The 24,826-nt window shown below is 26.5% G+C and overlaps 5 protein-coding genes across 8 annotated transcripts; 3 read left to right on the plus strand and 2 right to left on the minus strand.

Moving 5' to 3' along the window:
* The first annotated feature begins 237 nt into the window (after nt 1-237).
* On the plus strand, nt 238-3,578 carry LOC122852259 (RNA cytidine acetyltransferase). The gene is made up of 2 exons (XM_044151957.1): nt 238-463; nt 550-3,578. Exons 1-2 carry the CDS (start codon nt 356-358, stop codon nt 3,496-3,498), a joined length of 3,057 nt encoding a protein of 1,018 aa, XP_044007892.1. The 5' UTR covers nt 238-355; the 3' UTR covers nt 3,499-3,578.
* A 9-nt stretch (nt 3,579-3,587) lies between these two features.
* Nucleotides 3,588-7,515, minus strand: LOC122852260 (nuclear fragile X mental retardation-interacting protein 1-like). Of its 2 annotated transcripts, none has more exons than XM_044151959.1 (7): nt 7,275-7,514; nt 6,647-7,101; nt 6,388-6,579; nt 4,709-5,010; nt 4,384-4,631; nt 4,064-4,300; nt 3,588-3,980 (listed from the first exon to the last, which is right to left on the minus strand). In XM_044151959.1, exons 2-7 carry the CDS (start codon nt 7,097-7,099, stop codon nt 3,625-3,627), a joined length of 1,788 nt encoding a protein of 595 aa, XP_044007894.1. In that variant the 5' UTR covers nt 7,100-7,101; nt 7,275-7,514; the 3' UTR covers nt 3,588-3,624. The 2 variants fall into 2 exon arrangements, with proteins under 2 accessions (XP_044007894.1, XP_044007895.1); XM_044151960.1 differs by having other exon boundaries at nt 3,606-3,980; nt 4,064-4,285; nt 7,275-7,515.
* A 121-nt stretch (nt 7,516-7,636) lies between these two features.
* LOC122852261 (protein mini spindles) lies at nt 7,637-15,606 on the plus strand. Of its 2 annotated transcripts, XM_044151961.1 has the most exons (5): nt 7,637-7,962; nt 8,394-8,461; nt 8,542-12,869; nt 12,978-13,088; nt 13,343-15,561. In XM_044151961.1, exons 2-5 carry the CDS (start codon nt 8,405-8,407, stop codon nt 14,805-14,807), a joined length of 5,961 nt encoding a protein of 1,986 aa, XP_044007896.1. In that variant the 5' UTR covers nt 7,637-7,962; nt 8,394-8,404; the 3' UTR covers nt 14,808-15,561. The 2 variants fall into 2 exon arrangements, with proteins under 2 accessions (XP_044007896.1, XP_044007897.1); XM_044151962.1 differs by lacking the exon at nt 12,978-13,088 and having other exon boundaries at nt 7,710-7,962; nt 13,343-15,606.
* A 1,496-nt stretch (nt 15,607-17,102) lies between these two features.
* LOC122852263 (transmembrane protein 165) lies at nt 17,103-22,661 on the minus strand. The gene is made up of 8 exons (XM_044151965.1): nt 22,600-22,661; nt 22,404-22,475; nt 18,408-18,822; nt 18,090-18,294; nt 17,852-18,027; nt 17,601-17,783; nt 17,354-17,459; nt 17,103-17,285 (listed from the first exon to the last, which is right to left on the minus strand). The coding sequence occupies exons 3-8, from the start codon at nt 18,555-18,557 to the stop codon at nt 17,209-17,211; spliced, it is 897 nt and encodes a 298-aa protein (XP_044007900.1). The 5' UTR covers nt 18,558-18,822; nt 22,404-22,475; nt 22,600-22,661; the 3' UTR covers nt 17,103-17,208.
* On the plus strand, nt 19,158-24,766 carry LOC122852262 (soluble guanylate cyclase 88E). Of its 2 annotated transcripts, XM_044151963.1 has the most exons (12): nt 19,158-19,700; nt 20,665-20,985; nt 21,429-21,620; nt 21,696-21,909; nt 22,009-22,282; nt 22,354-22,477; nt 22,544-22,815; nt 22,879-23,083; nt 23,173-23,319; nt 23,388-23,520; nt 23,586-24,161; nt 24,226-24,766. In XM_044151963.1, exons 3-12 carry the CDS (start codon nt 21,453-21,455, stop codon nt 24,612-24,614), a joined length of 2,502 nt encoding a protein of 833 aa, XP_044007898.1. In that variant the 5' UTR covers nt 19,158-19,700; nt 20,665-20,985; nt 21,429-21,452; the 3' UTR covers nt 24,615-24,766. The 2 variants fall into 2 exon arrangements, with proteins under 2 accessions (XP_044007898.1, XP_044007899.1); XM_044151964.1 differs by lacking the exon at nt 20,665-20,985 and having other exon boundaries at nt 24,226-24,668.
* Nucleotides 24,767-24,826: the final 60 nt, after the last annotated feature.

Raw genomic sequence — 24,826 nt, forward strand, 5'->3', positions numbered from 1 at the left:
TATAAGGCCATCAGAAAATTGAAGAAGTAATTTTCAAAAATTTTTCTTATTATTTATCAGGAATATAGAATGCTAAAGGAGGTATTATCGAATTATTCAAATTATTGCATATAGGTATTCAAAAATTACCGCTATATTTTAGAATTATCGTCGCCATATTTTGTTGTTAATATAGAGAGCACTCGAGAGAGCAAGAAAGAGAGTAAAAGAGAAAAAAAGGAGAGCGAATAAAAAAGACACGCCAGGCACATGTGCATAAAGCTGCTGTAATAACCTTAAAAAAAATTCTTTTAAAACAATTTTGTTAATTTGTGTTGCATATTGTTAATTGTTGATTAATAAAAACTTAGTTAAAATGGTGCGAAAAAAGATCGACAATAGAATACGTGTATTAATTGAAAATGGTGTTGCTGCAGGACACAGAACAATGTTTGTTGTTATTGGTGAAAAAGCCAAGGATCAGGTAAATAAATAACTTGAAGCTTAAATGACTTATTTAAATAATAATTAATTTATGATTGTAATAATGTTTTTTGTTGCTTTATTTAGGTTACATTACTTCATCACATGTTGTCGAAAACAGTGGTAAAAGCAAGACCATCAGTATTGTGGTGTTATAAAAATGAGCTAGGTTTTGGTGGTCATAGAAAAAAGAAAATGAAAGCTACAACAAAAAAAGTAACAAGTGGAAGACATGATGTTAATGAAGATGATCCATTTGAGTTGTTTGTTGTGTCAACAAATATTCGTTATTGTTATTATAAAGAAACTCATAAGATACTTGGTAATACATATGGAATGTGTGTACTTCAAGATTTTGAGGCATTAACACCAAATCTTCTTGCTCGTACTATTGAAACTGTTGAAGGTGGTGGACTTATTGTACTACTTTTACAATCAGTAGCTTCTTTAAAACAACTTTATACAATGAGTATGGATGTCCATCAAAGATTTCGTACAGAAGCACATCAAGATGTTGCATGCAGATTTAATGAACGTTTTTTATTATCATTGGCACATTGTCAACGTTGTCTTGTTGTTGATGATCAACTTCGTGTACTTCCAATTTCATCAAAAAATCTTAAAATTGAATCAGTACCAAAATTAGCATCAACTGGTGAACAAACTGAGCTTGATATGTTAAAAGATAGTTTTAAAGATACTCAACCAGTATCATCACTTATAAATTGTTGTAAAACAATTGATCAAGCAAAAGCATTACTTAAATTTATTGAAACAATATCAGAAAAAACACTTAGAACAACAGTATCATTAACAGCATCACGTGGTCGTGGTAAATCAGCAACTCTTGGTCTTTCAATTGCAGCAGCAATTGCATTTGGTTATTCAAATATTTATATATCAAGTCCAAGTCCAGAAAATTTACATACATTATTTGAATTTGTATTTAAAGGTTTTGATGCACTTGCTTATCAAGAACATATGGATTATGGTTTAGTACAATCAACAAATCCAGAATTTAATAAAGCAACAGTACGTGTTAATGTATTTAGAGATCATCGTCAAACAATTCAATATATACATCCAACAGATGTACAAAAATTAAGTCAAGCTGAATTACTTGTTGTTGATGAAGCAGCAGCAATACCATTACCATATGTTAAAGCAATGCTTGGACCATATCTTGTATTTTTATCATCAACAATAAATGGCTATGAGGGTACAGGTAGATCATTATCATTAAAACTTATACAAAAATTACGTGAACAAACAGTACCAGAAAATTCACATGGTAAAAAAGATAAAGATAAAAATACTCTAGGTCGTGAACTTTGTGAATTAACATTGGATGAATCAATACGTTATAAAACTGGTGATAATGTTGAAGAATGGCTTACAAATTTATTGTGTCTTGATGCAATGACAAATGCACCAATATTATCTGGTTGTCCACCACCTGATGCATGTCAACTTTATTATATTAATCGTGATACATTATTTTCATATCACAAAGCATCTGAATTATTTTTACAACGTCTTGTTGCATTATATGTATCTTCACATTATAAAAATAGTCCAAATGATTTACAAATGATGTCTGATGCACCAGCTCATCATTTATTTTGTTTATTGGGTCCAGTTGATCCAAATAAAAAAACATTACCAGAAATTCTTGTTGTTATACAAGTATGTTTAGAAGGTGAAATAAGTAAAGAAACAATATCACAAGGTTTAGGTAGAGGTAAAAAAGCTGCTGGTGATTTAATACCATGGACAATTGCACAACAATATCAAGATGATGATTTTCCAAGATTAGCTGGTGCAAGAATTGTTAGAATTGCTGTTCATCCTGATTATCAAGGTATGAAATATGGCTCAAAAGCACTTGAACTATTAAAAAAATATTATGAAATGAAAATTCCAAATATTAATGAATCAAATGAAGATAATAATATTGATATATCAAAAGTTGAAGAAGAAAATGTTGATTTATTAGAAGAAACAATTGAACCACGTTCATCATTACCACCATTGTTACTTAATTTAAATGAAAGACGTCCAGAAAGATTGGATTATATTGGTGTATCATTTGGACTTACTTTGAGTTTATTAAAATTCTGGAAAAGAGCAAATTTTATTCCAGTTTATTTAAGACAAACAACAAATGACATTACTGGTGAACACTCATGTATTATGATATCAAAAATTAATAATGATGATGAAAATCAAGATTACAAATGGCTTGAAGCTTATTGGATTGATTTTAGAAAAAGATTTGTTAATTTATTATCATATTCATTTACTTCTTATACACCTGCACTTGCCCTGGAACTTCTTGCTAATAAAGCATTTACATTACCAAAAAAAGTAATTTCAAAAGATGTTTTAGATTCTTATTTTACATCATATGACATAAAAAGACTTGAAATGTATAGCAATAATATGGCTGATTATCATTTAATTACTGATTTATTGCCATCACTTGGTAAAATGTATTATTTAAATTTAATGGGTGATACTGAATTACCATTTATTCAACAAGCAATTTTACTTGGACTTGGATTACAACATAAAACAGTTGAAAAATTATCTGAAGAATTACAAAATATTCCAGCATCACAAATTTTAAGTTTATTCAATAAACTTGTTAGAAAATCAATACAATATTTAAATAGTATCTCTGAAGATTTTATTGAAAAAACAATGATTGTAACACATGGACAAAATGATAATATTACTGTTGATAATGAAAAAAGTAAATCATTACAAAAAGAACTTGATGATGCTGAAAAAGAAATATCAAAAAAACAAATGGAAGACCGTAAAAAGCTAGTCAAACAAATTGACCCAGAGGACTTAAAAAATTATTCAATCAAAGCCACTGATGAAGAATTCAAGGAAGCTCTTAAAAGTAAGAATACTAATTCTTTAATTAGAATTAAAACTGGTGAAAAAAGAATACAACAAAATAATAATGAAATGAATTCGCAGGAGGAGGGATCAAAGAAAAAAAAGAAGAAACGTTTCTCAAAGTAAAATTAAATAATTTAAAATTATAAAATTTCCTTCTGACAATTATTATTTTTATGTATAATAAATAAAAACAAACAAAAAAATTTATATCAATTTATCTTTCAATGTTTATTAATTTATTATTAGTAATTATATACATTTATTATCATTAATTTCATCAAAAAAATTATTATCATAAATATATTTAATTATTTGTGCAATGTAATTTCTTTCATGATGTATTTCTTTTTCTAATAATTTTTCCAACAATGTAGGATATTTTTTTTCCATTTGTAATGTTGGTTTTTTTGGTTTTTTATCAATTGTATTTTGTTGTTGTTTATTTTTGTTATTATTATTTGATGTTAATTCTAAATTTTCATTTGTTTTTTCAGTTAATTTAACAGGTACTTGATTAGATGATTGAATTGTCGTTGATGAATTGTCTTCAATGAATTCAGGTAAATTTAATTTTACTTTTTTTATTGGAGTTTCATCAGGTGGTTCTATGAAGAGAAAAAAAATTAAATAATTAATTATTTAATTTGATATTATATTACAAGAGTATTTTTTGTTTCAAAAATATTACCGTCATCTGTGTCACTGCCATAATCTGCGACTAAACCTAGGAGTGAATTACTAGCTGAAGGTGTATCATTTTGTACAATGATACTGGTTGATGGTGTTTCTTCATGTTGACTAGAGCTATCACGAGGAAGAGTAGGCTGTTCATCATCGTCATCATCAGATATTTTGTCATCAATGGGGTGAGTTTCTTCATCATCAGTTTCTATTAATTTTTTATCACACTCTGCTAATGAAAATTCTATTTAAAAAATCGAAAAAATACATGATATAAATTATTAGTACAAATTACAATATCAAATAAATTTTTTATTTATTGCTTACTTGTGCCTCTGAAAGGTAAAATTCCTTGACAACTTTCAACATTTTCTAAATTTGTTATGGGTTTTTGAATTTCTGGTCGACGTTTTTTAGCACGTTTTCTCTTTTTTTCTCTCGGTTGTCGTGAATTATTTTCATCTCTTGGTGTCATTGATTTACGTTTATTTTGTCCTTGAATTATTTCACCACGTTCTTGTTTCTCCAAATTAGCAGCATTTTTAAGTTCAATATTTTTTTTTGTAGGAAATTGTCTAGATAAAAAAATATAAATAACAAATTTTACATTTATTTATATTAATAAATTAATAATAAATAAAGCTAGTTTTACCTTTTTCTTTCGGCAATCCAATCAGGTATATCTTCTGCTTTTTTAATACGATCATAGTGTCCAGTAATGTGTTGATTTTTAATGTGTAATTCAACAACTTTTGAATGTGCAGTAAATGTACAATTATCAATACCACAAACACGATGTTCATTTAAATGTTGTTCAAGTAATTTTGCTGATATAAAATCACGATCACATGGATCACAATAATATACTTCTTCATTTTCTTCCATTTCATCATTACTATTATCTTTTTCATCTCTTGGATCAGTAAAATCTTCTTCATCTTGATATAAGGCAGCCTAAAAATTTTTTCTTTAGTTTTCAGTTTTATTATTATCCTATTTATCAAATCCAGTTTTAAATATTTTTTTTTTTTTCATCAAGGACAATATATTGTGTCTAAGTGTTCAAGTAAAATTTTGTAGAAATAATTTTTATTTTTTTTACATTAAGAGTATCAAATACAATTTTCGTTTTTTTTAGACCTTTTTTTTTTTTTTTTTTGCAATTACTTATAAATAATATGTATAATAAATTAATTCATTGAGGTATAAATGTGAAAGTAATTTAAAAAATAAAACGAATAAATAAATTGAACTGGTTTTTAAAATTACTACAAGACAATATATTCAATTTGTGTCATATTGCAAACATAGTACGTGAAAAAGAAAATTCATATTATTTTTATTTCTACCGGATTCAATTAAGTATATTCTAATTTATAATTTTAATATTTTTATTTGTGATTAGCTTATTGATTTTTCATGACACAATAAAAAATTGTTTCTTAGGAATGTTATAAAGCTCAATGCAGTGTTACTATTGATTAATTAACAATGAAATATATTGAAGTTAATTTTAAATAATTTTTAAAAAGCATTACTTTAAACTGAAATTAATTAGATAGTTTTTATGCTATTTTTTCAAGTAAATATCATTTTTTTCCTCTCTCTTTTTCTCATCACTTAACGCGTAGTTTATTTTGTTGTTAATAGTGATGATGATGATGACACAAATTTAAATACAAATAAGTTTTAAAATTAATCTTTGTAAAGATATTATATTTATAATTTAAATTTAAATAATTATTATTTAATGAATTAGGAGGAGTAGCCTGAAGCTTTAAGACTGAGCCTGTTCGCTGGTAGGCTGCGGCTCCTCCTTAACTTCCATTTTCAACGTAAGTTCAGGTAGATTATCGCATTTTTCAATTTCCTTAACACTCTCGGACTTAATTGCATTCTTAACACCTGTTTTTTGACCACCCTGTAATTTTAAATCATTTTTCATCAAACGATGTTTTTGATTTTTTATATATTCTTTATATATTTTATTTTTTTTTTCCAAACAAAAATTCATTAAATTGAATAAAATATAATGAAGAAAATTTCATAAACAACATCAAATTTCTACTAATAATGGATATCAAAATAAATATAATCATTAAAGCATTTGTAAAAGAAAAATAATAGCTGAATGATATATTTATCAATTTTGATTATTTTGAGAATTTTTAATACCGATAAATTGCTGAACCCTTTTTGATTTTATCATCAGCAAAATAAATTATATTTTTTTCAACACACACACAAACACTTGGACAATATACTTTATATATTGTTTACCATTTGATTATTGTTATTCAATAAATAAATATTTAAAAAATACATAAATACCTGATCTGGATTTTTAATAAGATAATCATTTTTAGCATCACGTATCATTCTTGTAACTTTATTTCTTAAATCTTTAAATTCATCCCATTCTTTAGCATCTTTATTTTTTTTAGCTTTAGCATATAGTTTATTTTTTTTTTGTATTTCACTACGTATTTCATCTGTCATCCATGGTTTTTTTAATTCAATTTCCTAAAAAATATACAAAACACAAAAGTTAATAATACATGAATAATTATTTAAAATAAAAATAATTTACCTCAAATTTATTAGCTTTTTTTGAATTGCTAATATGTTTATTTTTGTTATTTCCATTTGTTGATGTAAATCTTGGTCTCATGTGTAATGGACCTGGTGGTGGTGGTAGCATACCTCTTGGTCCAGGTCTCATTAATGGACCACGAGGACCCATTCCTCTTGGTCCCATCATTTGTGGCATAAGTGGTGGTAAACCATTTCTTGGACGTAATAATGGTGGTGGACCATTTGGTCTCATCATTGAACCTGGTCTAGGTGGTCCCATTCTTTGTCTAACTGGTGGACCATTATAAATTGGTCCACCCATTGGCATTGGTAAAGGTGGTGGCATACCCATCATTCTTGGTGGCAATCCCGGCATTGGTGGTCTTGCAAAACGTGGCGGGGGCGGTCGCATACCAATTGGTGGACCCATTCTTGGACCCATAAGTGGTCCTCTATTTAATGGACTCATCACTTGATAAATATAAACAATTATTATTATATTTAATCATTTAAAATTTATTTATAGGTATATACTTGTTAGGTTATGTTAATAAATCATTTTTTTACTCTATTTTTTTTATAGGTATATCTTTATGAATGATTAGTTATCAAGTTTTAGAAAAATTGTTATATTAATAATTTACCTGATTATTGTTGATATTGATATATAAAAGAACAAAGAAATTATTTATTTATTTTTCAAAACACTAATTGATATTTTGTGTGTATTTTTTTTTATTAGATGCCAAACACGACGGTTTTATCCAGCGTGCTTAGAAAAAACAAATTTAATAGATAGGCACAAATTAAATGAATATGATTTGACGGATTTTTGGAGTAACATTATTTCCTAGAAAATATCATTTGCTATTTGTCAAAAATAATCATTGAACCAATTAAAATGTATGTAAGTATTTTAGGGACCCCAATAATGCACGCCATCTTTATCATCATAATCAATAAACGAGTTTCGTTTCTTATATTTGCATAGTCTATGTTCCTTTTTGACAGTTATATATATTGCGCTTTTTTTTTTTTCTCATATTAAAAGACAGAGAGAGAAAAAAGTGGAAAAAGGTGAAAAAAAAAAGCGTAGAAAGAGAAGACGTTGGTGTGTATCATCATCATCATCATCCATACACATATATTTGAAAAACCCAGGAGTTATTCAGGATTTAATGGCCGCCGCAACGTCGTTGTCGATATTCATTGTTAAGTCGTAAATTAAAAAATAATATAACATTAATTAATAATAACAGTGAGAGTGAATCGATTAGTTGAATCAAGTAATATTGGATCCAAAGTATCCACAAACAGCTATCATCAGTCAAGGTAAATATTCATCAGAACATCAAAAGCATCAATGAATTTTCAATCAAAAAAGTCATCATTCAATAATTTTCCTAACGTATTTTTATCAATTTTTTTGTATATTATTTTCTTTATAACAAACTCCCACATGTCCTACTTGTCCTTGATAATAATGTTAATCATTAATAGCATGAATTTTTTATGTCCAAAAAAAGACATGTCAAGTTCATTTTGTACATTAAAAAAATATCATGTTAATGCAATAACCAAAAATGGAAGAATAAAAAAAGAAAAAAAAAAAACATTTTTATTTTATTTTTTTGCATATGCCTATATATATGCATTTATATTTTTATGTATATACATATATATATGGTCAGTGCCAATGACGATGATGATGATGATGAAATGGTGATTAATTTTTTGTTTTTATTTTTGTTTGTATTTTAAAGATTGATTAAGGATGGAGGAGGAGACTGAATTTACAAAATTACCAGTTGAAGATCGCTGTGTACACAAGGTGAGTTTATAACTTTTGACCTTTTGTATATAAAAATATTTTACAGATAAAAATAATAATTGATATATTTTTAATTACAGTCATGGAAAGCTCGAGTTCATGGCTATGAGGAATGTACAAAAAAATTTAGCTGTATTGATGATGAAAAATCACCAGAATGGAATAAATTTTTGGGTTTAATTAAAAAATTTGTTGTTGATAGTAATGTTGCTGCTCAAGAAAAAGGTCTTGAGGCTGCATTGGCATATGTTGAAAATGCAGCATGTGCTGGAAAAACAGTTGGTGATGTTATGAATGGAATTGTTAATAAATGTGTTGCAGCAACAAAAATAAAAACAAAAAATAATGCAATACAATTAATATTAATGTATATTGAAATTGAAAAACATGAAGCTGTACTTGAAGAGCTATTAAAAGGTACAGAAGCTAAAAATCCAAAAATTGTATCAGCGTGTATAAATACGTTGACATTGAGTTTACGTGAATTTGGACCTAAAATTATAAATCCAAAACCATTGATTAAAAAATTACCTGCTTTTCTTGAGGATCGTGATAAGTGTGTACGTGAAGAGGGTAAAGCCATGATTATTGAAATATATCGTTGGATTGGTGCACCAATAAAACAACAATTAAATACACTTAAACCAGTACAATTAACAGAATTAGAAGCTGAATTTTCAAAATTAGGAAATGAACGTGCAACTCCAAATCGTTATTTACGATCACAAAAACCTAAAAATACAGTTGTATTAGAAACTGGTGGTGGTGGTTCTGGTGATGTTGATGATGAAGATGATGAAATTGATACAGCTGCTAATGATATTGATCCATATGATCTTATTGATCCTGTTGATATATTATCAAAACTTCCAAAAGATTTTTATGATAAATTAGAAGCTAAAAAATGGCAAGAACGTAAAGAAGCCATGGAAGTACTTGAAAATTTAACTAAAAATCCAAAATTAGAAAGTGGAGATTATGGTGAGCTTGTACGTGCTTTAAAAAAAATCATAAGTAAAGATTCAAATGTTGTAGTTGTTGGTTTAGCTGGTAAATGTCTTGCTGGTTTAGCAAATGGTTTAAAAAAAAAATTTTTACCATATGCTGGTGTTTGTTTAACAGCTGTACTTGAAAAATTTAAAGAAAAAAAACCAAATATTGTTGCTGTATTTCGTGAAGCTGTTGATGCAATTTTTCAATCACAAACAATTGATGTTATTTTGGAGGATGTTATAGCAGCATTAGAAAATAAAAATCCATCAGTTAAAGCAGAAACAGCAGCATTTATATCAAGATGTTTTGCTAAAACTCAACCAGCTGTTTTAAATAAAAAATTATTAAAAGCATATAGTACAGCATTATTAAAAACATTAAATGAAGCTGAACCAACTGTACGTGATAATTCAGCTGAAGCATTAGGTACAGCAATGAAACTTGTTGGTGAAAAATCAATGATGCCATTTTTAACTGATTTAGATCCTTTAAAAATGGCAAAAATACAAGAATGTGCTGAAAAAGCTGTTATATTAGTTAAAACAAGTGTTGCAAAAAAAGTTGAACGTCCAACAACAGCACCAGCTAAAGTTGAAGCACCTAAAACAGTAATTGGTGGTGTTAAAAAAGTTCAAAGACCAACAACAACCACAACAACAAAAAAACCAGTAACAAAAAAATCATCTGGTGTTGCTACAGCTGCTTCAAAAAAACCACAAGCACCAAAAATTCAAATGGAACGTGATTTATCAAGTGAATCTGTTGATGAAATTGCTGCTGAGACATTTTCAAGTGAAATTTTATCTGGTTTAGGTGATGCAAATTGGAAAACAAGACTTCAATCTGTTGAACAACTTACTGATGCTATTAAAACAATGGAATCATCTGATGTATCACCACAAGTTATTGTTAGAACAATTGGTAAAAAACCTGGTTTTAAAGATACAAATTTTCAAGTATTAAAACTTCGTCTTGAAGTTGTTAAAATGTTAGCTGAAAATTATCCATTTTCATTGACAACATCAAGCTATTGTATAATGGATATTACTGAAAAATTAGCTGATACTAAAAATGGTACATTAGCTGCTGATACATTATTATCAATTGCTGAAGCAACTGGTTTTGATCATGTTATTAATGAAACAGTTAATTTTGCATTTAATCAAAAAAATCCAAAAGTACAAATTGAAACATTATTATGGCTATCAAATGCAATTATTGAATTTGGATGTCCAACAAATGTCAAAGGTTTAATTGAAAATGTTAAAAAAGCAACAACAGCAACAAATCCATCTGTACGTTCATCAGCAATAACAATGATTGGTGCATTATATGTTTATGTTGGTAAACCATTATTAATGTTTTTTGAAAATGAAAAACCAGCATTAAAACAACAAATTGAACAAGAATGTGATAAAAGAAATGATGAACCACAACCAGTACCAACAAGAGGACCAAAATCAAAAGAACAAAATATAAAAAATTCCAACAATAATAATAATAATAATGATGATGATACTGAAAATGATGAAGAAGTTATTGAAAAAATTGATATTAATGATATAATACCAAGAGTTGATATTAGTGGACAAATAACAGAGTCATTACTTGCTGAATTAAATGATAAAAATTGGAAAATAAGAAATGAAGGATTACAAAAAATAAGTACCATTTTAACAGAGACAAAATTTATAAAAGGTAATATTGGTGAATTACCAAGAGCATTATCACCAAGATTAACTGATAGTAATACTAAAATAGCACAATCAGCATTGGGTATTTGTGAGGGATTAGCAACAGCAATGGGTCCACCAATAAAACAACATATTAGAGTATTATTTCCTGGTTTTGTACAGTGTCTTGGTGATTCAAAAAATTGGATAAGAGCAGCAGCAATATCATGTATGAATACATGGGGTGATCAATGTGGTTATAAAGAATTTTTTGATGGTGAAATGATTGGTGATGCATTAAAATCTGGTTCACCAGCATTAAGAGCTGAATTATGGAATTGGTTATCACAAAAATTACCTGGTATAACTGTTAAATCAATTCCAAAAGAAGAATTAGTTATTTGTTTACCACATTTATATAGTAATCTTGAAGATCGTAATTCAGATGTACGTAAATATGCACAAGAAGCAGCAATTGGTTTTATGACACATTTATCATATGAATTTATGGTTAGACAAACTGAAAAATTAAAACCAGGATCAAAAACTGTTGTTATTGCTGGACTTGATAAAGCAAGACCAAGTGTACCAATAAAACCAATACCATCCAAAAAAAATGCACCAATTGAGGATAATTCAAAAACAATTAAAACTGCTGGAGCAATGAAAGCATCAAAATCAGTTGTTAAAACTAAAGGTACAACATCAAAACCAACTAGTGCAAGAAAAAAAGATGATGATGTTGATACAAGTCCATTATTGGCTATTAATAATCTTAAACATCAACGTGTTATTGATGAACAAAAATTAAAAGTACTTAAATGGAATTTTACAACACCACGTGAAGAATTTGTTGAATTATTAAAAGAATTAATGAGTTCTGCTGGTGTTAATAAAAGTCTTATTGCAAATATGTTTCATTCAGATTTTCGATATCATTTAAAAGCCATTGAATCACTTACTGAAGATATACCAAATAATAGTAAAGCATTAGTATCAAATTTGGATTTAATATTAAAATGGTTAACACTTAGATTTTTTGATACAAATCCATCAGTATTATTAAAAGGTTTAGATTATTTACAAACAGTATTTAATCTTTTAATTCAAGATAATTATCATATGATGGAAAATGAAGCAGCATGTTTTATTCCATATCTTATTCTTAAAATTGGTGATCCAAAAGATGCTGTTAGAAATGGTGTACGTGCATTATTTAAACAAATTGCATCTGTTTATCCTGTATCAAAGCTATTTACTTATGTTATGGAAGGTCTTAAATCTAAAAATGCACGTCAAAGAACAGAGTGTCTAGATCAACTTGGTTCATTAATTGAAAATTATGGTGTATCTGTATGTCAACCAACACCATCAGCAGCATTAAGAGAAATTGCTAAACAAATTGCTGATAGAGATAATTCAGTTAGAAATGCTGCACTTAATTGTATTGTACAAGCATATTATTTAGAAGGAGAAAAAGTCTATAAACTTGTTGGTAATATTTCAGAAAAAGATTTGTCATTGCTAGAAGAAAGAATTAAAAGAGCTGGTAAAAATCGTCCTATTAAATCAGCATCAAATTCAAGAATTTCTGCAGCACCTGTTACTGTTATTGCTCCACCAGTTGAAGATGATAATGATGATAATGGTGGTGCTGATGATGATGATGACGTTGTTGCTGATGACAACAATGAGGATGATGATCATATTGTTGAAGAACCAATTGACATTCCAACAGAAAGGTAAATTTATTTTTAATTATTTTATTTTGTAATAGCATCAAATTGATTCATTTTTAAATATTCTTTTTTTTTTTTTTACATTTATTTTATACCTGATTCAACATGCAGAAATGTTATCAAACGTTTAGTTGATAATAAAAATTTGAAAAATATCAAATTATCATCTGATGTGCAGTCTGCTGATCAACAAGTCATCAACGAAATTGATGAAGCTAAAACGTTTGTTAATTACGTTTTTTTAAAAAAATACTTTCTCTTTGTCTTTTGTGTGTTAGATGGTGCTGGATATCTTCATGGTATTTGCTATCCTCGAAAAAAGCATGCTCCATCAATGATTAAACAAGAAAAATCACTTATTTCCTTTCTAGGATTTTCACATTGTTTTTTTTTGTGTGAATTTCTTCGTTTTTTTCTATATTTTTCTATTTATCAATGCAATTTTAATGATTTTCTTTATTCAACTTTTTTTTCAGAATAAAAACACCACCAAAACCAAAAATATCTGGACCATTTGGATTGGATATGGATTTTTTAAAACAATTAGAAGAAAATGCACCAGCTCGTTATAAAATGCCAAAATTAACAGACATTAATTGGGATCCAAATGAAACAGTTAATACAATAAATGTACCACAAAAAAATATAATTCCAATATCACATACAAGATTAAATACAAATCGTGTTGTATCACCAATATCATCACCATCACCAACACCAACAAATAAAGATGATAATTTAGAACGTACAATAATTGCAATGGCAAGTCCAGAACTTCATGTTGCAATACAAGCAATGAATAATATGGAAACATTTTTAAAATCTCAAACATCACAAGTATCATTGATACAATTAAAAGAAGATAAATTTATGAATGCAATTAATATGCAATTACAATTATTACAAACATATCCACAAAATCCAGAAAGTCCATATATTGCAAAAGGTTTTAGATCAGTATTTATGGTTACACTTGCATTTTATGAAAGTGGTATATTGGGTAAAAATGTATCAATGCCACAATTAAAAGAGCTTGTACATCAAATGTTAATATTATTAGCTGAAAATAAATTATGTCATTTTAGTCAAGCTGATGCATATTCACGTGTTGTTAATAGTATTACTGTTAAAACAATTGATCATTCAAATCATACAACAATAATGTGTGTATTAATTAAATTACTTCATGATTGTGCTGAAAAAAAATATGCACCAAAATATGAAGAATTAGCTATGAAATGTTTATGGAAAATTGTTAAAACAATGACAAATTGGTCAGATGATTTAGATTATGATACAATATTATTTGAGGTACATCAATTTTTTAAAGATTATCCAACATCATGGTGGAAAAAAAGAAGTACTGATATGCCATTAAGAACAATTAAAACAGTTTTACATAGTATGACTAAAGTTAAAGGTTCATCAATATTACATCATTTAACTAAAATTAATAATACACAAGAATCGGAATTAAGACATTATTTAAATCGTCTTGTTGAAACAATTAAACCAGATGATAATAATACTGGTAGTAGAACAATAACAAAACAAAAACATATATCAAAAGTTATTTATTCACAATTATCTGAAATATTTAGTAAAATTGGATCTAAAAATCTTGTACAAGAAGGACTACAACAATTATATGATTTTAAAATTCAACATCCAGAAGCTGATTTACAACCATTTCTTGTACAATCACATCATTTATTTCAAAATTTTATTGAACAAGGACTCAAGGATATTGATCAAGCAAGAAAAAATCAAACACAACAAATTAATAAACAATTAACAATTGATACAAATAATACAGTTGCACCACTTTCAGCAGCTCATGAAGAAAGAACCATGATGAATCCATTAGAGAGGCTAGAAAAATTAAGAGCACTTGAAGCCAAGTTTCATGCCAATACACCCAGTCATTCAAATCCCACGTGAATTTAAACATAGTAATTAATATAAATTACCTTTTTATTTTACTTTTTTTAAATCTTTGAAAACATGTAACTCAAGATTATCTTGTAATTTAACGTATTTATAATGATTATTATTTTGTACAACATCAAGATTATGAACTTATGGATATTTATCATGGTAAAATCTTGATTAATGATTATTATATTAAATAGTTTATAATAATGTATAGCTAAGAAAACCCAGTTAAGAACAAAAAAAAAAAAAAACAAACAAACAAACAATACTATTTAATAATTCATTCAATATATATATGTTTCTGTGAATTCACTATTTATGCAGACACTAGGTTGAAAAAATAGTTTATAAAATTATATATTAAAAAAAAAAGTTTGTCAGTATGTTGACTGATTTTATTTTGCATGTATTAATTCTTTACAAATGTTATGATTAGATTAATTTTCTTTTTTTTTTTTTCATTTTTTAAACTGACAATATTATTATTTTTTAAATTAGTAAACAAGCAGAACAAGAAAAAAAATCATCTATGTTTTCAATCAAAAAAAAAAAACAAATGAATAACGTATTTTTTTTTAATTAAAATTTTTTTTAAAAATAGATAATTGTTGAGGAAAGCTGGACTTAATTAATTAACGCCGTTGCGTATAAGTTTGATTAGTTTTATTATCAATTGAATTCAGAATGATAATTAATATTACAATTAATAAAAAACAAAAACAATATGTATACACATTTTATTCGACCAAAAAAAGAAATAAAACAGCCTATTCCATGATTAAATAAATAAAAAAGTATTAATTATTTATTATTATTTAATGATTATTAATAAAATCCATTATTCCTTTTATCCTAAATATAAATTAGATCGTTTTTTATTTATTTATTTGTTTATTTATTTATTTATATTTATTTTTAAGTATTTGAGTTAATCAATGCGTCTATCCGAAAAGAAAATATTGTAAAAAAATGGTCGTATTCTACTAGGAATATAGAATATGCGAGGAGTATTTGTTGTTACTCCTCGCTTATTCTGCTTTCCTAATACTATCACTCGATTTTTGAACATACCACACGTGGTTGTGTGATGAAGAAGGAGAAGGAGAAGGAGAAAAAGTAGAAGGAGAAAGCAAAGAAGAAGAGGGGATCACTACTATGCAGTGAATACTCCTCGCATATTCTGTATCCCTAGTCGGATAGAATAATTTTTTTCTTGAAAATTTACAGTTTCTCCCACCACCACCACTCTTCTTCTTCTTATTCTTGATGCAGTAACTACTCCTCGTATATTCTGCGCTCCTAGTACGATAAGTCGATTTTTGAACCTTTCAAACGGTATTATAACGACTACGCTAGATGGCGCTAAACTCGATGGCCACTCTGACCATAAGAAATGTAAGAAAAAAAAATGGCCGTTCGTATTAGGAATACAGAATGAGCGAGGAGTAACTCGGCGTTCAGGCTAATTCATGAATTACTCCTCTGTTATTCTGTACTCCTGTTCAGATATCACTATTTTTTGAGTTATTTTTGCGTTAACTTGACAATGTAAATGACTGATGAATGGGTTTTGGTTTATAAATTAAATAAATAAACATTTATTAATGAATTTTTTTGTTAAAAATATTTTATTTAATAAATTCATAAGTACGCATATATATTTTTAATTTAAAAATTACTATTAATTATTATTTATTGTTTAAAATTATCTTTTCATTTATTTATAAATCACTCATTTACGTTGGAGCCTATTTACAAAATACTTTATATATTCTTCTATTATGTTTTTTTTATTTCTTTTTTTTTTTTAACAAATCATTTTACCAACAGGTACATCAGTATTTGCAATACTCAGTATCTTGGCTGTATTTATAATTAATGATTATATTATCATTTAAAGAATTTCCCGAATAAAATATCCTGAGCGTTTAATTAGTTTGAGAATTTGTAAATATAAAATTGTACGTTCAACATGAAATTTCAGCCAGGGAAAAATTGCGCGAGGAAATATATTTTACTAATTTTACAAAGCTCAAATTGACTGAATGCTCAGGTGATTTATCCAGGGAATTTCTCAGGTGAGAAAATAATCATTGATAATGACAGCAGCCTCTGTAAGTGAACACGCCAATTCATCACAATAAAAAATAAAAAATTTTTTATATATACACACATGTGCTTATAATCGATACAAACACAATAGTTATTGCTTATGTAATATATAATTATTTTTCTCTAAAATCATTGGTTACATTGGAGACAAAAAAGAACAATACCCGATGAATAAAAGTATAAAAAAATATATAAATGAAATGTCACTGATCACTAATATTTTGTCTTTAAAAAAAAAACAAACAATCTCAGTTTAATTGTTTACATTAACAATTAATTTAAATTAAAAAAAAAATTACGTAGTTTCTGTTGGACTGATAAATAATGATGTCAATGCAAAGATAAAAAAGACAACACCTCCAATCAATGTTACTGTAAAAAGAAAAAACGTAGTATTAGCTTATTAGAATTAAAAACTTTAAATTAAAATTTTTTTTTACCTGTTCTAACAGATATTCTTTGAGCTAACATTCGACCACCAAGTACAGCTAATCCAGTACAAAAAGAGTGACCTAGTATTCCACCAACAATAACACCATAAACATTCTAAAAAACAAAACAAAAAAAAATATAATTAAACATTGAGTAATAATACAAAAAAATTAAACTGATAATTTATATTTCTACGCAGTATTTATATTATTTCTTGGAAGATAAAATTTAATCTGTTGCAAGACAATTAATTACCTCTCGAGCAGCAAGAATAATTGTCGTTAATTGTGATCTATCACCCCACTCAGCTAAAAATGTTAATGTAAATGCTTGCAAAAGAATCCTTGATAACATCATCAATGGACTTGTTTTATTTGTTTTTCTAATAATTCCAGTTTCAGGGTCTTGAATAACAGCTGCACCAGTTTCTTTTTCCAACTAAAAATAAAAATTATTTGTTATAAAAAATAATCAACATAAATTTTCTAATCTTGATTGATTATTACTTCATCTTCTCGTTTTCTAAGATCAGATTGAACTTCTTCAAGTTCTTCTTGTCCCTCATTTGGTGACATATAATAACCATCCTTCAACATTTTTAGACCAAATAATGCAAATAATGCAGTTGAAATATAATATGTATATACTCTGGGTATAATTGTAGCAGCATATCCAAACATAACTTAAATAATACAATGATAAATCAATAAATGGTTTATTTATTTTAAATAATTATGTAAATACCTGATAAAATAGTCATAAGAGCAAGTGCACCAATTGCACCAATAAATACAGTTAGTCTTGGATGTCTCATAGCCATTATTGCTGCAATAAAAAATGTTTTATCTCCAAGTTCAGAGACAACAATCACTGATAATGATGCCACGAATGCATGAACAAAACCAATATTTTCAGTGGGTGATGTTTTACTTGAAAAACCTTCATGTTGCTAAAAAAATAAATTACAATTTATATATTAAATTAAAATATTTTTGTTAATTTAAAAATCATTTAAACATTATTTTCATAATATTTAAAATAAAATAAACAAAGTCAATTTACCACTGTAGGAAGAATGACATCAACATTTGCTGAATCAATTTCTGAATCATCATCACCCAATACAGTTGTAATAATTTGATAAAAAATAATTGAAAATATTAATAAACTATTTTTTGATATATTTAATATATTTTTATTATGAACAATCATATTGTTATTTAATTGCTTGCTAATTCTTTCAAGCACTTTCAAGTGCCAAATAATACTATAACCTCAAATTTTTGACAAGAGAGAATAAACACTGTGTTTCTCTCTCTGTACACTAGTGTGTGTGTGTGTGTGTGTGTGTGTGTGTGTGTGTGTGTGTGTGTGTGTGTGTGTGTGTGTGTGTGTGTTTATAATTTGTATTTCTTGATTTGTTGATGTTCCATCTGTCGGATGATTCTCGACCAATCAGAGCATGTGACGTCATTGCCTATGAACCAATGAAATTAATTGTGAATTATTTTTAAAATGTAAATAATGACAGACTAAAATTGTTTGCAAGTAAATTGTCTATGCAATTTAATAATTTTAACAATAGATAAAATTAAAAAATTCTATTTTGATGATAGACAATTTTAGATGCATAAATATATAATCAATTTAAAATTGTCTTGAATGAAAAATAATATATTTTTGTCTTGTTACGAAGATGACATTGTTTTTTAATTCATGTCGCGTATTTTTTTTTATTTTTCTTATTTTTGAACGAGACAGGAAATAGTGACCGTGAGCTATTGTTGATTATTTTTAATATTTATTAATTTTTAAAAATTGCATTACATGGAATATCATTATAAAATATATTTATTTATATATTTTTTTATCTATTGTATAAATTCAGTCGGGGTGTTGTCATGGAAGTATCTCGTTGTGTTTAACTAAAGCACCGACGACGACAAGCTATTCCATTGATTTTTTTGTGGCATATATAAATTTTTTTTTTTTTTTTTTAGAGGGTGAGTTATAAGTCACACATGCGCGGTTATAAATTTGGATAACTCAGTTTTTGTCATTGAGGGTAAAAAGCAGGACCAAAGAACTTGTGAAACGAGACAAATTTAATAAAATATACAGTGTTTTTTGTTTATTTGTTTTTAATTTTTTTTTAGATTTTAAATCTACTCTAATTGTTTATTTAATAAATATAATTATTTATTGTATATTTATGTATAATTTGTTGTATTATTCGTTATGGTTGGCGCCTCAACTGGAATTTAACTTGTTGCATTTTTTTTACTCGTGATAATTTAATTAAAGCACGTGCAATGACAAGTGCATTTAATCTCATAATGACAATAAATAATTTTGGTAAGTTTATAAAAATATATAAACAAAAAAATAAATAGTATTATTATTAAAATTATCATTTAGATTTTTGTTTTTTTTTTTTCTAGGGTGTATGTAAATTTATTTAATAAAAAAAAAGGTATTTATCAATTAATAATACTTGTTGAATGAATATTTAAAAATGTCTATTGTTTAATAAGCCAATTGATAGGTAATTAAAAAAAAATATTTTCATTATTTGTTATTTAATTTTTGAGCTATAGATTATTGTGATTAGAAAATGATATTTAATTTTAGAGTAAACACAAGGGGTACAAGCTCAATCAATATTTGTAAAATTATTGCGTGATGAAAGATAATGACTGTATACAGGATAATCAAATTTAATAGTTGAAATTACTTATACAAAATGAATATGATATTAATTACATTAACAAAAGCATTGATATTAAAAAAAAATTATGTATGAATGAGAATCGTTTGGGGATGTCATTAGCTAACAAAATTTTCAATTAATATCTTTTTATATATTTAATATTTATTATCAAGCAACACGAATGTTTTTTTTTTTTTTTATATTTGAGGCTTATACCATTTGATTATTTCAAATCATCACAGTCTTGAATCAACCATTGATACTATTTTGAACAAAAGAAAAATAATATTTAAAAAATAAAAAAAAAATAATAAAATAAACAAATATTAAGTTGAATATATTTTTAAACTATTTGGTAAAGTTTTCAGTTAAAAAAAAAATTAGTATTTTATTATAACTGGTATTTCCAGATGAATAAAATTGTCAGCAATAAAAAATAAAATAATAATCATATCAAAAGTTGACTCAATTGACATTGATTATTATTTTAAAATTAATTTTTAAAATTTTTTTATGTTGCATAATTTAATTTAAATATAATTTTAATTTTTTTATATTATTTTTAAACATTCAAATATATATAATTATATTTTTCTTTATTTATTTCAGGATATTTTTCTAGTGACTCTTTTAAATGGTCCTCGAGTGTGATGTGATGATTTTTATTAATAGAATATTTTAAATTTGTATATTTTCAAAATACGCGCAAGCATCCTCATGAAATCCACATATAAAATAAGTGCAATAATTTTGACGATATTCATAGATTGATAAATTCAAAAATAATAAAAAAAAAAAAGAATAATATAATATTTAAAAATACGGAAATAATTATATTCAAGTGGCTCTATTATTTTGTATTTATCATCAGAAGAATCATCAGGTTGATTGCGTGTTTTTAATCAGTTCATCTAGGCAAGTTACCCTTGGGTAAGCATTTTGATACTTTTAAATTAAAAAACCAACTGATAATAAAGTTAAAAATAATTAAAAATGTCCATTAAAATATAATTAAAATGTATTTTACTTGAAATATTCAAAAATATATTTTTTTTTTTGATATAAATATATAATTTTATTTGATATAATATAAGTGAATTATTCATCGTCTGGATCATTTATACATGACTTGAATATATGATTAGTCTAATAATAAACTCACTCACGATATTTACCTGTATGAAAGATTATTGTTTTTAATATATAGGGAAAGACCACACAAGACTACTTGACTTGCACAATGTAAAAATTTATATAGATTAAATAATTCATCAATGAAATATATAAATAATTTAAATTTAGTTGATAAATTTAAAGTCTATCTATTTGAATATTCAAATATAATATTTATTAAATTTTTCTTTTTGTTTAAGAAATAAAAAAATAAATCAATTAAAATGTATGGATTAATTTTGGAAAATTTGGCCGAGTATATAAGGCAAGTTTATGGTGAAGAAAAATGGGAAGAAATACGTCGACAAGCATCAGTTGATCAACCAAGTTTTAGTGTTCATCAAGTTTATCCAGAAAATTTAATTCCACGTCTTGCTAAAAAAGCAATGCTTGTAAGTTTTATTATTTTATATTTGAAAATTAAATACTGTATATTTATTAAATAATTTAATTAATAAATTCATTAGGTTCTTGGTATAACAGAGAGAGAATTTTTTGATCAAATGGGTGTACATTTTGTTGGTTTTGTTGGACAATATGGATATGACAGAGTACTCTCTGTTCTTGGTCGTCATGTACGTGATTTTTTAAATGGCCTTGATAATCTTCATGAATATCTTAAATTTTCTTATCCTCGAATGCGAGCACCATCATTTATTTGTGAAAACGAAACACGTCAAGGTACAATAAACAAATAAATTGATATAAAAATTGATATCAATCTACTTATTTTTAATAAAATTAATTTGTTGTTTTTCTTTTTTTCTTTTTCGATAATAGGCCTGACCCTTCATTATAGAAGTAAACGTCGTGGTTTTGTTTATTATACAATGGGACAAATACGTGAAGTTGCACGACATTTTTATCACAAAGAATTACAAATTGAACTTGTTCGAGAAGAAGTATTATTTGATACTGTTCATGTTACATTTCAATTGACATTTGATAATCGTGCATTTACATTTGCATCAATGGCAATGACTAGAGAAGAAAAACACTTGCCAATTGGTGCATCAGTATTATTTGAAATATTTCCATTTTGCATTGTTTTTGGGTAACAATTATTAATTATTAAAATCATTAAAACTGATAATTAATATATTTTTTTTTTTGTTAAATATATAGATCAGATATGGTAGTAAGAAGTATTGGAAATTCATTAATGGTTATACTACCTGATTTAGTTGGTAAAAAAATAACTCACTGGTTTGATTTAGTACGACCATTGATTGCATTTAAATTTCAATCTGTAAGTATATAAATAAATTGTTAATTAATAATGATGAATAAAATATAAATTATATTTTTTTTTTAGATATTAAATAGAACAAATAATATATTTGAGCTTGTATCAGTTGAGCCAGTACTTACTGAACGTCCAGCTGATAGAAAAAGAAATGCAGTAATGCTCAGTGATGATAGTATGACATCACCAGATGATAAAACTCTTCGTTTAAAAGGACAAATGATTTACATGGATAATTGGAGAATGATGATGTATCTTGGTACTCCTGTTATGCCTGATTTAAATGCTCTTATTGCAACTGGTCTTTACATTAATGATCTTTCTATGCATGATTTTAGCAGGTAAAAAAAAATATAAATTAATAAATCAAGTTATTTTTAAATTATAAAATATATTACATTTAGAGATTTAATGTTGGCTGGTACACAACAATCTGTTGAATTAAAACTTGCTCTTGATCAAGAACAATTGAAAAGTAAAAAATTAGAAGAATCAATGAGAAAATTAGATGAAGAAATGCGACGTACTGATGAATTACTTTATCAAATGATACCAAAACAAGTTGCTGATCGTTTACGTAATGGTGAAAATCCAATTGATACTTGTGAGGTATTAAATAATCAATATGAAAATTTTTAAAAACAAGATAACAATATACAAAATTGTTGTGTACATTTTAAATTGTTTTTTTTTTTCAGATGTTTGATAGTGTGTCAATATTATTTTCTGATGTTGTTACATTTACTGAAATATGTAGTCGTTTAACACCCATGGAAGTTGTGTCAATGCTCAATGGCATGTACTCACTTTTTGACACTCTCACTGAGAGAAATCGTGTCTACAAGGTAATGAGCATTTGATTCTCTCTTTTATATTATTTTTAATAATGTAAAAATTGGTTTTTGGTTTTAAGGTTGAAACAATTGGTGATGCATATATGGTTGTATCAGGTACACCAGCAAAAGAGATTGATCATGCAGATCGTGTTTGTGATATGGCCCTAGACATGGTTGAGGCAATTACAGACTTGACTGATCGTTCAACTGGTATATAAATTTTAAATAATTATTATTTAATTATTGAAATAATAATTTAATTATTATTTGTTAAGGTAATCATTTGCAAATACGAGTTGGTATACATAGTGGTGCTGTTGTTGCTGGTATTGTTGGATTAAAAATGCCACGTTATTGTTTATTTGGTGATTCAGTTAACACTGCATCAAGAATGGAGGCAACAAGTGAAGCAATGCAAATTCATATATCAGAATCAACTAAAGAATTATTATCACCATCTTACAAAGTTAAAGAACGTGGTGAAATACAAGTCAAAGGAAAAGGATCCATGAAAACATATTGGTTGGAAAAAAGATCATCAAGATCATATGTTACAAAAAATATATCAATACAAGATCCACCACATTGGATAAGTCAATCAGCTGGAATTCGACATAGATCATTTTCAAAACAAGGTGCTACTGTTACAAATTTATCATCTGTTAATAAATTACCTGATAAAAATACTGATGAAATAGATAAATTATCAGTATCAAGAACATCAACACCAACACCATTTAGTTCACCATGCTTAGCTCAAGATGAACGAAGAGTTTATACACCAATAACAATACAAGATTTTTCAAGAAGATCTGTTGGTAGTTCGCCAATTAAACAACCTGATGACAGAGGTAATTAAAAAAAAATGATAATTAATTAAATAAATAAATATATTTTATGAATATTTAATTTTAGAATACCGATCAAATTCAACGGGTGAAGTATCATCAAAAATTTGTAATCCAGCAGTTATATTTGGCTCACTTTTAAGTGACACTGAGGAACATTTTCGTTTGCATCGTGATAGTACGTCTTCCAGGGATCATGAATCCCCAACAGTTCATATCAAACCTGATATTAAACATAATGTAACAAATGTTTTATCAGAAAATAATAAAGTCAATAAATCTTTTCATGATACAAATCCAATAAATTTAGCAGCATTTTGTCCAGTAGCTATGGATGATGGTGGATCAATTGACAATTCACAGTTACTTGTTAGACATGATCAATGCTGTCCTGGTTTTGTAATATCAAAAGGTGGTAAACCCAGAAATCATCCTACCAATTGTAGTATTTGTTGAATTTAACAATGATAATAATAAAAATAAATATATAAATATAAATAAATCTACAAAGAACAATTTGTATGATATAAAATTTGTGTTATAACTTATAAAATACTGACTTGTATTAACTATATGACAATAAATGTTGATTAAAATTTATTTAATAAGCAAGTGTTTTTTCGTTTTTTTCAATTTGTTTTTTATTTTAATATTTTATTAAAAAACCA

The sequence above is a fragment of the Aphidius gifuensis genome, linkage group LG3, assembly GCF_014905175.1.
Source record: "Aphidius gifuensis isolate YNYX2018 linkage group LG3, ASM1490517v1, whole genome shotgun sequence".
NCBI lineage: Eukaryota > Metazoa > Arthropoda > Insecta > Hymenoptera > Braconidae > Aphidius > Aphidius gifuensis.

Excerpts from the sequence above, each read along its gene's own strand:
- LOC122852262 (XM_044151963.1), top strand. The coding sequence starts at position 21,453 with ATGTATGGATTAATTTTGGAAAATTTGGCCGAGTATATAAGGCAAGTT. Across the intron at positions 21,621-21,695 it reads TTGCTAAAAAAGCAATGCTT|GTTCTTGGTATAACAGAGAG; the intron begins GTAAGTTTTATT and ends TAAATTCATTAG. Across the intron at positions 22,283-22,353 it reads CCATTTTGCATTGTTTTTGG|ATCAGATATGGTAGTAAGAA; the intron begins GTAACAATTATT and ends TTAAATATATAG.
- LOC122852259 (XM_044151957.1), top strand. The coding sequence starts at position 356 with ATGGTGCGAAAAAAGATCGACAATAGAATACGTGTATTAATTGAAAAT. Across the intron at positions 464-549 it reads GTGAAAAAGCCAAGGATCAG|GTTACATTACTTCATCACAT; the intron begins GTAAATAAATAA and ends TGCTTTATTTAG.
- LOC122852260 (XM_044151959.1), bottom strand. The coding sequence starts at position 7,099 with ATGAGTCCATTAAATAGAGGACCACTTATGGGTCCAAGAATGGGTCCA. Across the intron at positions 4,632-4,708 it reads TGGATTGCCGAAAGAAAAAG|ACAATTTCCTACAAAAAAAA; the intron begins GTAAAACTAGCT and ends TTTTTTATCTAG. Across the intron at positions 3,981-4,063 it reads TGGCAGTGACACAGATGACG|AACCACCTGATGAAACTCCA; the intron begins GTAATATTTTTG and ends TTCTCTTCATAG.
- LOC122852263 (XM_044151965.1), bottom strand. The coding sequence starts at position 18,557 with ATGATTGTTCATAATAAAAATATATTAAATATATCAAAAAATAGTTTA. Across the intron at positions 18,295-18,407 it reads ATGTCATTCTTCCTACAGTG|CAACATGAAGGTTTTTCAAG; the intron begins GTAAATTGACTT and ends TTATTTTTTTAG. Across the intron at positions 17,460-17,600 it reads TTATTCTTGCTGCTCGAGAG|AATGTTTATGGTGTTATTGT; the intron begins GTAATTAATTGT and ends TTTGTTTTTTAG.
- LOC122852261 (XM_044151961.1), top strand. The coding sequence starts at position 8,405 with ATGGAGGAGGAGACTGAATTTACAAAATTACCAGTTGAAGATCGCTGT. Across the intron at positions 12,870-12,977 it reads ATTGACATTCCAACAGAAAG|AAATGTTATCAAACGTTTAG; the intron begins GTAAATTTATTT and ends TTCAACATGCAG. Across the intron at positions 13,089-13,342 it reads GAAATTGATGAAGCTAAAAC|AATAAAAACACCACCAAAAC; the intron begins GTTTGTTAATTA and ends CTTTTTTTTCAG.